Source organism: Odontesthes bonariensis, chromosome 6 (assembly GCF_027942865.1).
Source record: "Odontesthes bonariensis isolate fOdoBon6 chromosome 6, fOdoBon6.hap1, whole genome shotgun sequence".
Taxonomy (NCBI): Eukaryota; Metazoa; Chordata; class Actinopteri; order Atheriniformes; family Atherinopsidae; genus Odontesthes; species Odontesthes bonariensis.
This window is the reverse complement of record NC_134511.1, coordinates 17,366,909-17,382,031: the sequence shown is the minus strand read 5'-3', so window position 1 is coordinate 17,382,031 and position 15,123 is coordinate 17,366,909. Positions and strand designations below refer to the sequence as shown.

The following is a 15,123-nucleotide window of genomic DNA, read 5'->3' as shown; positions in this document are numbered from 1 at the left end:
TTATCTCTATGTTGATTTTGGGCAAAACAAATTAGTTCAGTCTTGTCCCATAAAAATTCCAAATGTCTCGTTTCTTTTCTGTTAAAAGTAGCTTCACTGTTCATGAGTTGGTAGTGTCGTCTATAGTATGTGTTGGCTTTTGTTGAGTCTCACGTCTGCAATACTGATGCACGAGTGCTGGAGAAAGGCAGTGCCTTCATCTGTCAGGTCGTCTCAGTGAGTCAGTAGCTCCCTCTTGCCAGAAGGGGGCGCTATGTTTCCATGCATCACTGTCTGCCGATTCAAGGCAAGGCTCTACTTAGTCAGAAAATGTGAAAAGTGTACAACTTCTCTGTGATTTCAAAGTTTTCTGATATGTTTGTTTTATCAGTTAATTCGATCATTTTCCCCTGTGTGGGGTTGATGCCATAGAAACAAAATAGTGCGGCTCGATAATCTGTCATATGGATGTAAACCATGTGACTTACAAAAGATAAGTGCAAGGTTTTGGATGTTTCTTTTAAAACTTTTCTTAACTTTTCTTAAACTTCCACAAAACCCAGTTAGGTTTGTTCTAATAGCTGAACCAGCACAACTCTGGTATAATTTACTTTTGATGTTTTAAACAGCTGAATTTACCCAAATGCATATTTTTTAACTGCCTTCCTGCGTCCTTTGTGTACTTGTATTTGCTGTGATAATTAGAACAATTCCACTTAGAAAGAGAAAGACAAACATATGTATGGATATCATTTTGTGTCTATAAATTTTGTTTTGACAAAACTGAACATTCCACCTTTAACAGGGATTTTTCTGTGACCACAGATATGCCACCGTGAAAAATGCCATGGAATTATACATGTAATGCATCCATTGATGAACAGGGCTCTTCATTATAAAAAACATATCTGGAAACCATGTATGGCAGAATCTACAGCTGAAACCTGTCATTATTTGTAAAGACTGATTAATATTTGGTCTATGAAGCACTGCAACACAAAAGATGTAGTGGAACGATCTCCTTTTAGACCTTGACATTGTTTTTCGTCAAGTGTGTATGTAACAGTAAATTAGTGTTGATATTACATAACTCATGCAACAATTAGACAGAGAGAGCATGTTGGAGAAAGCACCAGAACAGAGGAGAGGCTGTGAGACAGAGCAGCTCTGTTTCTGTCAAACTTCCAGCAGCTGTTAAACGTCACCACCAACTCCTGATGGACAGGCCCAACTGAAGGATGAAAATAACCCTCGGGGAGGAGGGCACCTACCAAGTCATAGTCAGAGGGTGGGAGAATTTCTGCCAGCTGATGGGACAAAAGTCAAAAAGTGTGAAAAGACATCTGGAGAAAACTAACATACCTGAGGCAATGACAACAAGTTTAAGTGGTGCCGTTTCCACATAGGGTTGTTTATTTTATTGACAAGTCTATCCACTGAAGAAGTTTCATTTCTTAGTGGCTTAAGGAGACAAATCACCACCAACCCATTCTCTGTTTCACTTGGTACAGTTCAAGAGGTGTTTGGCTATTTTAGTACCTTGAGTCAGGAATGTGCAGTTGCTGTTGAAGAACGCAGAGAGAACAGATTAGACTCCGAGTCCCTCAACTATCCTGTCTTTCTACTGAAACCCCCTTCTTCATCATCCATCCACCAGAATCTCAGGAACCAGCGTATCGACAATGGAGAGCGTGGCAATATTTGACTCACCTGGGAAAGGGAGGGGTTTGAAGGCTGCCAAGGAGTTTTGGGCTGGAGATGTCATTTTTTCTGAGGGCAGTCTTGCAGCTGTTGTATTTGACAGGTACAGTGTGAATGCAAGTTGTGGATAGTGGTCAGTGGGCGTGTGTTCAAATGTGGTCATGAAAGGGATATTTGGGCTATTCAGTCATTTCCTCCCCTCTAGATTTACTGTCCAGTCACAATATCTTACACATTCTTGTTCTCAAAGAACAAGCTGACTTCCATCCATCCATTTTCTATACCTGCTTAATCCAACTGTGGGGTCGCGGGGGGGGCTGGAGCCTATCCCAGCGGTCCAAGCTGACTTATTTTACTGAATTAAGATAGTTTTAGTTATGTATTTTAATACAGTGCTCTTTATCAAATAATTTAGAAACAGAAGCTGTGGTAGACAGGTCAGAAAAAGTTAACTCAGTCGTATCTTTTAAGGTTTTAAGATATGTTTGACAGGCCAGACACCTCTGCCTGCTCTATCTCAGAACTCTTTTTTATGCTGTTCAAAAAAATTAATCACGGTAGCCAGGTTGACCTGTGGCACATGTTTCACACTAAATGTTTGCAGTCCCTATTTAATTAATCTCTAAATGTGTGCTTACGTCATGAGATCCACTCTCCAAAATTTGCTGCTGTGAATTTTTCCACAAACACTTATGGAGGAAGGAGGAGATGGTGGAATGTGCAAATCCACAAATGTTGGTTTGAAGGATGGCTAGATTGAGACTCATTTTCCTCACAGTTTACAATTTGCTTTTGAATGGTGTCATTTATTGATTATTTTCTTTTCTTTTTGTCTGCAGTCTCGCAGAACGTATTTGTCACAGCTGCTTCCGCAGACAAGAAAAGCTCCAGAGGTGCGGCCAATGCAAATTCGCTCACTACTGTGACCGAACTTGCCAGCGTGCCGGCTGGGCTGAACACAAGCAAGAATGCAGCGCCATCAAAGCTTATGGAAAAGCACCAAATGAGAACATCCGGTAAGATGAAATGAAAGAAAATAGGGTCTTATTGGCATTTTTCTCTTTTTTTCTTCCTTTTCATCCACTCCATCCTAATAAATCATGAAACAAAAGAGGCTTTGTTGCATTGTTGTGGCCATTTCAAGGTGATTCAGATGAAGTAATTGACAAAGAACAAAATATGCTACTTTTTCTTTCAACTTGTTTCAGATGTATTGTCATGCCTTTGCCCCAACCCCCGCGCTACAAACCAGTGATTATTGGTACCTGATTTTACTGTGACCACACATGTCCTCTTCTTGGCTGTTCTTTCATGTGGTCAGACTTTTGGCCCGCATTATGTGGCGCCTCGACAAGGAAGGGAGCGTGGTGTCTGACACACAGCTGGTCACTCTCGAGGAGTTGGAGGACCACATTAATGACATGCAAGAGGATGAGCTGAAGGAGTTGAAAGTGGACATCCACAACTTCCTGGACTACTGGCCCCGGACCAGCAAACAGCACACAATCGACGTCATCTCACACATATGTGGAGTGGTGCGTTTCAATATGTAAATCAATATATTGTCAACTCTTTATCGTGGGTGTTAAACTGCAATTGGTGTTCCTAAACAGGGGCTGCTTTCTGCAGGGACCAAACAAACCCCTGATCCTAACCCAAGTGGAGTGAGCCTCTTACCTAAATAAGACAATGTAGCTTAAAGAGTTTCTGTTTGATAGTACCGAGTTGACAGTCACTGAATTTGTACCCAGGTATACTAATTAAGTAACCTCTACATTATAGTTGGCCCTTTATGGCAGTAAGTTAAGCCTGAAACAAGAAATTAACAATGTATACAAAAATTCTATCCATGTCATCCATATAATGTCCTAAATTTTAAATGTTCCACTTCTTCTCCCAGATCAACTGTAATGGCTTCAGTGTGAGTGACCAGAGGGGTCTTCAGGCAGTAGGAGTTGGTCTTTTTCCAAATTTGTGCCTGGCGAATCATGATTGCTGGCCAAACTGCACTGTGGTCCTCAACCACGGCAAGTGAGTGAAAAAACAAGATTCTCCTCAGTGATATTTGGCGACTCAACTTTCAACAGTTTGCATTGAGCTTCAAATGATTCAGACTTTATGAAAAAAGCTACGGAATTAAGAGTTGTTGTGCGTGTGTGCTGTGTGTAGTTAATATATTTGTCAGGTGTCATTTGGTATAAAATGCTTCCTGTTTGTCTTTCAGTCAATCGGCTGTGAATACTATGTTTCATTCTCAACGGAGGTGCGTTACCTCAACCTAAACCTCTTTTAAGTGGTATTTATGAAGCACGAGTAGGACATTAAATTTCTAATAAACAGATTATATGCACATAACCTTCTTCATCCCTTGTAGAAAATGTAAGTCATTGTCACTCTTGTAGTGTGCACTCTTCTTTGGTCTTATTTAGTGTAACAGAAGGCTTCACTTTTTCAACTACACATATCTTTATCTAACTGCTTGTCATGTCCACGCGCAAAGTGTGCTGCTGGTTTTTCACTGTGTATGTCTATCCATCATGACAACACAGATGGTTGTAGGAGCTTTTATTTCAATTTGTTCATCTCTAATTCCACAAGATAACATCTCCGTGTAAATACAGTTTTGTTTGAAGGTGCTCTCAGAAAGGATATAATTTCGAAAATTCAGTTGTTGCTAACCAGAAAACTGGTGAATTTTTGGTTGTGCAGATGGCTTCCATCTTAACTGTTTTGCACAGCAGCTGACAGCAGTAGTCTTTGCTCTGCTCTCGTCTGTTGGAGGAGCAGCTGTTATGCTGCTCCAACCAGAACCTGCAGCATGTAGAGAACTGGCTCCACTGCTGTGGAGGTCAAGATAACTGCGAATGGCTGCGGAGCAGAGCAATCATCAGCAGCTGCAGTCCAAGACAGAGAAACTGGAGCCATGGCATGTGAAACTAAAAAGAGGCAGGTGAAAATCATAGCAAGGACCTGACCAGCAGTCAGAGTACCTGAATGGGCTACGTGCTCTAAAAAACGCTGTGTATGTGGTGGGGAGCTTTTAGATATTAATCAGCTCTTTTTGTCTACACAATTATATGATGTACCATTGGCCAGCCAAAGGCCAGAAGACACCAGCACCCAAAGTGTGCATTTAAACAGTTGCCCCTATTATTTTCCCACACACCAGCAGTGGCTGCTGCTCTATTAAATCCCTCCAACTACAATATTTTAAGATGGCCCTTCTGGCATTGCACACTTCTCTAAACTGTCCTAAACTGTCTCTAAACTGTCCTATTTTCACATGCTAAACAACCAACTATTTAGGTTGTTCTGCTTCTTTTAAGACATAATATATCTGATTAGAATATATATTTTATATGTTATTCATTAAAAATAGACAACTAGGATGGGAAATTATGGTTAAAGTAACCCAAACCCTGGATTTACACAGTCATTTGCATGCTGCAGTGCTTTCTGTTTGTGCTGGGGGCAAGATGTATGTTATAGCACATGCAGCACAAGAGTGGCTTGAGTGTGTTTTTTGGCTTAAGAATCTACATGACTACATGAAATATCTTTTAGACAGCAAAAGGCTAAATTTTAAAACTAGAAAAGAGAAGCACCCCAAGAACATTAAGTAGGTGCTGATCACTGGAAATGTATGAAAAATATAAAACTTCTAAAAGTGTTCTAAAATTACGAAAACACACCACCGGCCTCTGATCTTACACATTACAAACACTGACTAAAAGCAACACTTGCATTTTGAAATATGAAACAAACTAAACACAAAACATTGTAGGAAATGAGAACATTAATTTCCTCTTATGTTCATTTCACTACTATAATATTGGGACAAACAGTGCCCCATAACAGCTTCTGACAGATTGGGACACAGATGTTTCTCAATGCATGTGTTTAAGTTACAGTCATCAATGTTATATATACATGGAACTTTTTTTTTTTTCAAATTTGCTCTCGTGTGTGAAACACATTTCATTGATGACTGAATGTTTTTGTTTATACAGTCAGCTTATGCAAGGTCACTTGGAGAAGAAAAGTGACAGGTCTACATTCTGGTATATTATGGCATCAATTGAGTTGGCCTAACCAGACTGCAGAAAGGGAAACACACGGTAGATAGGGGCTAATGGGTAAGCAGGGACTGAACGTTCAAAATTAAATTCTTACAAAAAGCACCTTTAAATATTCTTATTTATCAATGTAGGAATTAAAAAAGAAAAAAAGTTAATTTACAATAAGTGTGTTCACTCACTTATTGTGAAATAAAGTGTGTCATCACATTTCAGACATTCACTAACATCTCTCCATCAATGCTTTAACTGGGCTGACTGAACTTAAAGGCACACCATGGTGCAGGGTTTCATCATCAGCGGAAAAGCTGTAAATGAAAGACCAAATGATATCACTCTGCAGATATTTGACTATGTTTCTGCTCCTCAGGATTGAGTTGCGTGCTCTGGGTAAGATCGCCGAAGGAGAGGAGCTTACAGTCGCTTATGTGGACTACCTGAATTTGTCAGAGGAGCGACAGCGGCTTCTGAAAACACAATACTTCTTCGACTGCACGTGTGAACACTGCAAGAACAAAATCAAAGATGATTTGAAGATGGGGGGAAGGGAAGTGGATGGAGTCAAGGTTTGTGTCTGTTGTTTTACTGCACAGAGCAAAAAGGACCAAACACTCCTGCGACATTTAGCACTGAGAGGGTTGATAAGGACAGGCGAGAAACATGAGAAGCAGCCAGCTACAGTGACTATTTAAAGCAAAGATAACGCACAAGTGGATTCAACCTTCTGGGCATTCATACATGCTTTCAAGAAACAGTTAGTAGGGGTCAGATTAGAGAAACTGTCTGTTTAACAAGACTTCTTTTCATTATCTTTGAGATTATACAAGTACTTTACTGCCTTACCATTAAAAATAAAGGGTCTTTTATGTTACTTAATTCCATTAACAAACATGTTTTAACATATGACACCACTGTAATGTAGTAATGGAGAAGCTGCTTGACATTATTTTAAGCCGTTCAACTAAACAGCTGTGCTTCTGTCTGATTACAAGTCTATTCTGTGAGTGAGTCTGTGTTCGAGTATATGTGTGTGTGTGTGTGTGTGTCATCTGTTATAAATAGAGAATGTCAGCAAAAAATGTTTGAGGACTTTGTCACAGGATCTTTAACAAAACAACAAAAATCTGCCAGACTGACAGAGGGACACAGTGATATGCCTGAATTGACTGTCTTATGATCACATAAATTACAAAGAGTTGTCTTGGAGTACATCTTGTTTGTTATCATCATTATCAAGGTCTTGGATGGGGTCCCTATGGCAGAGCAAAGGTCTTTTCTAGATAAAAAAAATAATCAGGCCTTTACTTTTATGGAACTATAAAAGGCCCACTTGTGTTGTCTTTAATAAGAAATAACACTTCCTCTTAAAGTAGATTTTTATTTTTTTTATTTAGTCACATATCAGTCATTCAGTTTTTTTTAATTCTAACATTACTATGGAGCTTTTGACCCGTCTTTCCAATCTTACAGCCTTCAGAGGAACAAGTGAAAGAGGCAACGGCTTACTGTTTTGAAATCCTGGAGAAGATGGACAAGGCCAGATTAAACGGTGACTACCACGAGGTATTGCATCAAATCACCCAAATGGCTTTATAAACATATATTTCTTTATAATTTTTTTTACGACCACAAGCTTTTCTTTGCATTGTTCTCCTTTTTGTAAGGTGGTGAAAATCTGTAAAGATTGCATCGAGAGGATGGAGCCAATTTTAGCTGACACTCACATCTACCTGCTGAGGATATGGAGCACAATGAGCGAAGTGAAAGCTTACCTGCAGTTCTTTGATGAGGCTGCAGAGTACGCCCGCAAAATGGTGGAGGGATACATGTGAGTGCAAAAACACTCATTATCTTCCTGTGGTGCTCATGAGCACTTATTCTACTGTGGTAAAGAGGTGCAAAATACAATGACGCAACAGTAAAACAGAAAACCGAACAGACTACACAACAAACAAAATCCTTCATTTCAAAGAGCACAATAACATTTTAGAACACAAGAGTCAAACAACATTTATCAAAATGCGATTTTCTGATTTGTGTTTCCTGTTCAGTTTTTGTCATCTGTTTTGTTGTGTTTACTGAAAGTTCATTTCTAAAATGTTGCTTTAAATTTTTTTTTGTTTTTTTGTTTATAGGAATGTTGTGTTCTTGGTATTATTTTTGTATTTTGAACCTCAGGGCCACAGTAATATTCTAATAATGATGACAAACACATCATATTTCCAGATAAACAAATCTGCCTTATTAAACATATCTCCCCCTCTTACAGGAAGTTGTACCGCGAGAACAGTGCTGCTCTTGGTATGGCTGCCATGCGAGCAGGGGTGACACACTGGCAGGCTGGGGAGATAGAGGTGGGACACGGTATGATCTGCAAGGCCTACGCCATCCTTATGGTCACACATGGCCCCACACATCCCATCACCAAGGACCTTGAGGTAAACACTTTACAATCACACAATTCTTATTCATTTAATCCAGCCTTCATTTAACCCAGCAAGTCATGAAGAACAAATTCTTATTTAAAACGATGGCCTGGAAAAAGGCAAAGCCTTCTGAGGAAATTAGATAAAAAATAAATTCCATCCATCTATTTTACATACCCGCTTAATCCGAATCATGGTCGCCGAGGGGTGGAGCCTATCCCAGCTATTACTGGGCAAGAGGCAGGGTACACCCCGGACAGGTCGCCAGTCCATCATGGAAGTTATGAAAAACAACAGTAAATATTAATATTTCCTTAAAAGACCCACTGCTTTCATCCAATCATAGCAACTGAAAGGATACGGCACAACAAAGTTCAAGATAAAAATCAGCTGATTTTTTTACTGAAAAAAAATTAATAATGGACTTATGCTCAAGGGGTGACCAAAGACCTAACTGTAAATGTTAAATGTTCATTAATATTTGTTTATTGTGTACATTAGCAGGTGCTTACTCATAAATCGACCATTTGAACTGTTATTTATGTAGATTGTTTCTAGTGACCCCGATTGCACTGAAAATTCAATTTGGTTAAAAACATTTGAATTTTTTCTGCAAATTTTAACCTATTTGATTAAAAGATTGGAATCATCTTAAATTTGACTTTTGAAGCTTTCATTCTAATTTCTCTACAGGCGATGCGTACTCAAACAGAAATGGAGCTGAGGATGTTCAAACAGAACGAGTATGTTTACTACAGTATGAGAGAAGCAGCTCTGAAAAACAAACCAATGACCATGATGCATGAACCAAAGTCTGTGGAGGAGGGAATCAAGAACCTTTTCCACCGGAGGAAGTAGCGCAATCATAGGATTGCCGTAGAGAGCCATTTACTATGCTGGTGTGAGAGTCTACACATTTTAGTCACGACCAATTTCTGTATTGCTCACATTTTGCAGTAACACTTTTCATTAAAAATGTTTTGTCCAACTTGTCATTTATAAATGCAAAATTCAGCAACAATTTCCTTCATGTGAATGAAAAAGCTATGCTGCTGGTGGTCACTGCAACTCAAATTTCAGTTGAATGCAGTACTGATACAGATGTCACCAGTTCATTATCTCACTGCCAGAACAGACACTAAGATTCAGATACCCACGCAGACGAGTATATATATTTTTAAACAAATCCTATTAAATAAAAGTACTTATAGGTTTAAGACCATGATTGCTTACTCTTCACACTGCATTAAGCAGAAACCTCAGTATGTGGCTAGGTTTGACCTTTCAAGGGAGTTTATATTTTAGCTTCATATCAGTTGAGGGTCATGCATACACATTTTATGAGCAGTCTGCCGCACCAGCAAAAGTGCAATGCAAGTGTTTCTTCACTACTTAAAGTATCCTGATCCCGTGGAATCCTTGCAGCACACAACTGGACTTTGCTACTATACCTGGTGCAGATTTGCGAGCGCCCCCTTAATGCACCCAATGCCCTTTTAAAACCTTCAGACTCACTAACCTAGTGAACTTTACCCACCAGCATGGAGTGAAAGATGCAAGCAGATTTGTTTTAAAAAAAAAAAAAAAAAAAAAAAAAAAAAAAAAAAAAAAACACACAATGACAGCAGTTGCCTTTGTTTTTATTATCCCAAGTGTACACATTTAAATGCGTTTGCTTGTCCTCTTGTATACAATGTTACCAAGAGTCATTGTCTGTTGGAAGAAGAAAACAAGTTAAGTTACAGTGTTCAAGACGTAGCACTGAGATTAAGTTCCCCAATCACCCCCATACTCACATTGACAATCGTGTTCCCATCCACCAGCTCTGTGACCGATTGGATTCCCTTCAGAGAGACTTTCAGCTTGTTGCCTTCACGCTGAACCACCCCCTTTGATACACAGGCCAATAATTAGAAACTTAGTGTTAAAGTTAAAACTGTCATTTTGAAATTAGGATTTGACAGGCAGTTTGATTTTTTTTTTTTCAAAAAAAATAAAATAAAATAAATACATTTTTCAAACTTATTGGTTTACCTTGACCTTGTCTCCAGTCATCGTCTCCAGCTCAGCCTCCTGTCCAATGGTAAAGGTGTTGGACATAACTTTTGTGCCGGTAGTGATTGTTACTTTGAAGTGATCACCGGTCTCCTCAATCTCAGAGATGCTCTTGATGTCTTTTCCTTTCTGGATGAGGTCATCAGGAAGACCTGTGACAAAAATGCTAGTTAGAAAACACTTGAAATAGTGTGCCAACACTTTGAAACAAAAAGATGATTATACCAAAAGTCATGAAACTTTACTCATAACACTAAACTCACCCATAGCCTTCATAAAAGGCTCAAAGTTCTCCTGAGACTCCAGTTGGTACTTTCCAGAAAAAGACATGGTGGCAGAGAGTAAAGGTAGAGCAAAAGGTGGTTATCTGCCTCTTTTATACTCACAGACCACAGAGGCTCAATGATTAACCGCAGGTGACACCAATTAAAGCAGCGGCAGGCCACTTCATGCAGCAGCGCTCACAGAGAGGATCGACCACAGCAGATAAGAGCCAGGAGGGAGATAAAAGAGGTACAGAGTCAATTGATCAAAGTTTGGTAATCCTCAGAGAAGAAGGAAAAACAAGAAAGTAGAGATAGCATTTCCATGTATATAAATGTGGGGAGGGATCTCAAAAGTCCAAAACAAAAGTATGATGACATTGCATGTATCCTGCCCCAACAACTGTCCACGGTCACTTTCCTAGTTGATGTTCTCTCTCGTACTTATTCCTTCCTTCCAACCACCCTGAAATCTGCTCTTTTCTTCTAAACAGCTTTCACCAGCCTGTTTCTTTAAGGTTTTCTTTCCATCTTTTGTCCAGGACTTCCTCTGTTTCTTCTTGTATCATTTGAAAACGTTTAAGATAAATCAGTTGTAGAGATTTTTTTTTCTGCCCATCTGCCCCTTATTTTAAATCCAGTTGCTACAGTTTAGCTGCGGTTGGGCTGCAAATACTGCTGAAAAACACAATAATGCCAATAGTATTTATGAGAGAAAGTTAAAAGAAAAAACGCTTGGAAAGATTCCACAGTGTTACTTGTAAGTTATGCTTGCAGTGATCTTGTCTTAAAATGCATGTTGAATTTATGTTTGCTGGGATATCATTACCCTGTAAATAATCTAAAGAATACTTTACTTTTAAGCAATTGGTTAAACCCTCTTGGTGCAACTTTACACAATATGAACTATGGTCAACATTTGACTCCAAAGGTACTTTAGTCATATGATGTCATTTTTGAAGATAAGATTTTCTTTGAAGAAGAAAAATAAACAGAGCACTCACTGTACAGACTAGGATTAGACTAAATATTTCAGTCCAGTACAACTTCAGCGGTGAGTTTCTAAAGTGTTGTGTTATGATAATTCTTCCTTCTGCTGTGTTTAACCTTTTTTTTTTGGTATTCACCTCAAGAATATGACATGGTTTCACCACAAAGTCAAAAAAATAGACCAAAGGTGATAAGATAATCAGCACAACTGTTGCAACATTGATATTGTGTCACTGGAGGTACTAGAAAAACACACAACGAGGAGGATCTTAGAGATAAAGACAGCTGTGGGCTTTGTACGCTAATGATAGCGGAAGACAATCGAACGCAGATCCTCACAATATCTATGCTGAATTGTTCTTTTATGTATAGCGGATTTTTTTATTTTTTTTTAACATCAAAAAACGTTTTCAATCAGGCACCTTTTGAAATAAAAAGCAACGTCTTATACTCTCTCCAAACTTTATTTCAGCATGCAGATATCTGGATGATCTCTCTGTATTCATCCCTATTTTCATACATAAAAATATATTGACAAAGGCACTCTACAGAAGCATTCCAAAGGAAAGAGCAAAAAGTGATGACAAACTTAGAGACACAACTATACAGTATGAACTCTTTGTTCCATTTATGGTCCAAGGAGCAGCTCATTGGTGGGTTCGGTGAGAAGCGTGGCCGGTCAGATGTAGGAGCCTGAGGATGATATCGCTGGGGTCGCTGCCTTCGAACTGGCTGGTTTGGTCATATCCCTCCTCGTCAATGAGGCAGGATTGATCTGTGGTGCAGCTTTCTGTGGCAGGATTTTCACAACAATAGATGCTATTGCTTCAGTCATTTTTTTTCAGCTTTACACTTTATGATGTGCCGTAAACTCTTTCAAAAATCAAGCGGGGGAAAAAATGTAGAAGTTTACCATAGCTGAAGCAATACATCTCATTCCAAATTTTAAAAAAAAAATCAATACAAAAATAAAAACTTTAAAATGTATTCAAAAGTAAGGAGCTGGAATGAAAACCAAATTGCGCAAACCACAGCTACAGTCAATAATCTTGAAGAAAGTCACATATATCAATCAAGTACTTTTTCTTCTTGAACTCTATCATATCTGTGAGAGAGATTTTTCCCCGTAAAGAGAATGTAAACTAAACATATGTCTGCCAGGTAACAAAATTAAAATGTTTAAATCTTAGTTAAAAATATGACACGAGGACTTGCTCTCTTGCAGACCGACTAACTCTCATGAGTTGAGCAAATTAAGTTTAGAGTACAATACCTGTGTAGGATTACATTAAAGGTAGATTGAATTACAGAACTTTAACTTCCCAGGAAGTATTTTGACAGTTTGGTATCATCGGTTTCTGCTCATGCTCATATACATTTCTGACCTGCATCACAGCAGAGTCCTGAAGCAGCACAGCGTCCTCCCTCAGACCCACAGGGTCTACCTCCTGCTTGGCAGGGAGTCAGCAGGTAGTTCTCCTCCACACAGTGAGCAGTCTCTGGGGAGCCCAGAAGACAGCCCAGACCCTCCCCACAGCAGATACTGGGGCCAAAGCAGTGACCCCTATCTCCAGGACCACAAGACATGCACTAAAGGAGGGGAAAAGCGGTTATTCTTGATTTTTTTACTGAATTTGAACCTCCACTATTTCAAGTTTGTCTGTGATGCAGGATGGTTCCAACATTCTTTGCTCCGCTAGAGATTTCCATCTTTTTTTCCATTGATGTTTTCCCTAAGTTTAATTTTTCCGGTTCATGAGCTCTTATGTTGGAATTTGCAGCCTCAAAATGAAATGTAAAGACGGATAAAAGCAGCTCACCTTGCGCAGTGGTGCGTCCATGATGGCCCTCTTACCACCAATGGGGCAGTTAGAGATGTAGCACGCTGAACATACGGACAGGAGGAAAAGCAGGCAAACGTACACGGCAGCTCTAGTCATTTCTGTTCAAAATATAGAAGATAAAAACAGGAAAGGTATTTAGACGTATGACAAAATCTAAGCCAATCAAATGTTCCAAGATGAAACCCTACTCACTAGTTTCTTCAAGTTCCTATTTAAGATGCTCCCAGGTGATTGCCGAGGTCTCTGTCTTGTCTGGTACTACTGACATGTCTTATATACTTCCAAAGCACCTTTTGAGAGTGACAGAGAAAGCCAAAAGCCACTTAGAAATCCGTAATGAGCCCTTTTTTGTTACAGTCACCTTATAAGATGAAGCTGACCACTGGGCAGAGGGCAGGTCAAAGGGCCAGGAAGTTTTGTGGCTCGTTTTGCTACTTTTTGTGAAGGTTGATTAAAGAAGGGCTCGTGGAGCGTGACCGTGCATGTTAGAATTGGTTGGAAATCAGGGAGGTCAAGAAGGGCATATGGAGATAAAAATTATTCATATTACCAGTGGGCATGAGGGCGGTACAACTTTGATCTGTTTCTTTTGAAAAAAAAAAGCTACATTTTAAGGATTCTACCCATTTTTTTAAGAACATTTCCCTGCCATGTCGAGTTGAAAACCAAAAAAGCTGGACTGAAAGGTCATGAGAAGAGGCCTGTTTCTGTGCCTCGGCCTGCGGAGTCAATGCCACGTTTTTTGCAGAGCAGATGTTTGTAAGCTAACGCACTGATGACGAAAACAGAGACACACCTTCGAATTTCCTTTTGTGTTAATTAAGTTCTTAATTCCTCACAGGAACTGACACACATGTTGCCCAGGTCTTAGGTTAATTGGTCTTATGAGCTAATTAACACAGCTAATGATTGCCCACAACCCATAAAAGGCCACTCCACCTCCACAATGATATGAGCTCAATTACTGCAATTTCCACCTCTTTAGAGTTAAGAATATATAACTTTTATGCTAAAAGTGAGCAGCAGGAAGACGGTTTATTTAGATTTCATACCCAGAGTCAGCTCGTACAACATGGCCGCAGTCACAAATAAGACATTGAAGTGGACTCTTGGCCACTCTTGCCTCCTAGTGGTTGTGCAAACACATTTAATGTATTTATGCCTACATTTCTCAGGGTTTGTCAGTGTTTTCCGCTGCCATGCATTTCCAAGGGATAGACAGTATAAAAGAAATATCTGTAGGGTAATAAATGACAAGAAAACCACAAACAAGGGAGGACAAATTAAAAATAGGCTAACAGAATGTGTGTTGCAATGCAATGCTGTCACAGCGCACAACCCCTCAACTATGAACACCTGACATCTGACTGTTGCCTTTTTCTCTTGCAACTAATCCATTCAGTTGAACAGAAATATTTTCGATTCAATCTAAAAAAACAAGATTTCACTCATGTAAACTTCTGAAAACAAAATATAAATAGCTGAATGGTTTTAACAGACAGATAATGACCCATCATGACCTGTCACCTTTCAGCTCTTAATCGTTCAAATTGCATTGTTTGTTTATGAAACATCAACTCTCGCCTCCTCACGTTCCTCCAAAAGTCGTGCAAATCCCTATTTCATAGAGAAATGGAGATGTCTATCTAGTGTTTCCTTATTTTTCTGCAGGAAGGCACAAGGCTTGTTGACTTCCTCTCCCCTCCCTTCCTTCCTTCTCTCCGAAGGTACTCATCTGAAAAATGAGAACAAAGTGATTGTTCCTGTTCTCTTTCTTAAGTCACTTCAA

The 15,123-nt window shown here is 39.3% G+C and overlaps 3 protein-coding genes across 4 annotated transcripts; 1 reads left to right on the top strand and 2 right to left on the bottom strand.

Moving 5' to 3' along the window:
• The first annotated feature begins 1,527 nt into the window (after positions 1-1,527).
• smyd1b (SET and MYND domain containing 1b) lies at positions 1,528-9,170 on the top strand. 2 transcript variants are annotated; one of them, XM_075467693.1, is made up of 10 exons: positions 1,529-1,783; positions 2,520-2,696; positions 3,002-3,215; positions 3,581-3,711; positions 3,905-3,943; positions 6,127-6,322; positions 7,227-7,319; positions 7,421-7,584; positions 8,026-8,194; positions 8,876-9,170. In XM_075467693.1, exons 1-10 carry the CDS (start codon positions 1,662-1,664, stop codon positions 9,038-9,040), a joined length of 1,470 nt encoding a protein of 489 aa, XP_075323808.1. In that variant the 5' UTR covers positions 1,529-1,661; the 3' UTR covers positions 9,041-9,170. The 2 variants fall into 2 exon arrangements, with proteins under 2 accessions (XP_075323809.1, XP_075323808.1); XM_075467694.1 differs by lacking the exon at positions 3,905-3,943 and having other exon boundaries at positions 1,528-1,783.
• A 760-nt stretch (positions 9,171-9,930) lies between these two features.
• LOC142382739 (fatty acid-binding protein, liver-type-like) lies at positions 9,931-10,567 on the bottom strand. Its single transcript, XM_075468859.1, has 3 exons — positions 10,501-10,567; positions 10,217-10,389; positions 9,931-10,071 (listed from the first exon to the last, which is right to left on the bottom strand). Exons 1-3 carry the CDS (start codon positions 10,565-10,567, stop codon positions 9,931-9,933), a joined length of 381 nt encoding a protein of 126 aa, XP_075324974.1.
• A 1,570-nt stretch (positions 10,568-12,137) lies between these two features.
• LOC142382875 (isotocin-neurophysin IT 1-like) lies at positions 12,138-13,430 on the bottom strand. Its single transcript, XM_075469003.1, has 3 exons — positions 13,311-13,430; positions 12,876-13,080; positions 12,138-12,280 (listed from the first exon to the last, which is right to left on the bottom strand). The coding sequence occupies exons 1-3, from the start codon at positions 13,428-13,430 to the stop codon at positions 12,138-12,140; spliced, it is 468 nt and encodes a 155-aa protein (XP_075325118.1).
• Between the last annotated feature and the right edge of the window lie 1,693 nt (positions 13,431-15,123).

Bases quoted from the DNA above. Each gene is read 5' to 3' on its own strand.
- smyd1b (XM_075467693.1), top strand. From the start codon at position 1,662: ATGGAGAGCGTGGCAATATTTGACTCACCTGGGAAAGGGAGGGGTTTG. The intron at 2,697-3,001 runs GTAAGATGAAAT...TCATGTGGTCAG, and splicing joins GCACCAAATGAGAACATCCG to ACTTTTGGCCCGCATTATGT. The intron at 3,712-3,904 runs GTGAGTGAAAAA...TTTGTCTTTCAG, and splicing joins GTGGTCCTCAACCACGGCAA to TCAATCGGCTGTGAATACTA.
- LOC142382739 (XM_075468859.1), bottom strand. From the start codon at position 10,567: ATGTCTTTTTCTGGAAAGTACCAACTGGAGTCTCAGGAGAACTTTGAG. The intron at 10,390-10,500 runs GTGAGTTTAGTG...TTTTTGTCACAG, and splicing joins GCCTTTTATGAAGGCTATGG to GTCTTCCTGATGACCTCATC. The intron at 10,072-10,216 runs GTAAACCAATAA...TGTGTATCAAAG, and splicing joins TGACTGGAGACAAGGTCAAG to GGGGTGGTTCAGCGTGAAGG.
- LOC142382875 (XM_075469003.1), bottom strand. From the start codon at position 13,430: ATGACTAGAGCTGCCGTGTACGTTTGCCTGCTTTTCCTCCTGTCCGTA. The intron at 13,081-13,310 runs GTGAGCTGCTTT...CCCCTCCTTTAG, and splicing joins TGGACGCACCACTGCGCAAG to TGCATGTCTTGTGGTCCTGG. The intron at 12,281-12,875 runs GTCAGAAATGTA...ATCCTGCCACAG, and splicing joins AGGACTCTGCTGTGATGCAG to AAAGCTGCACCACAGATCAA.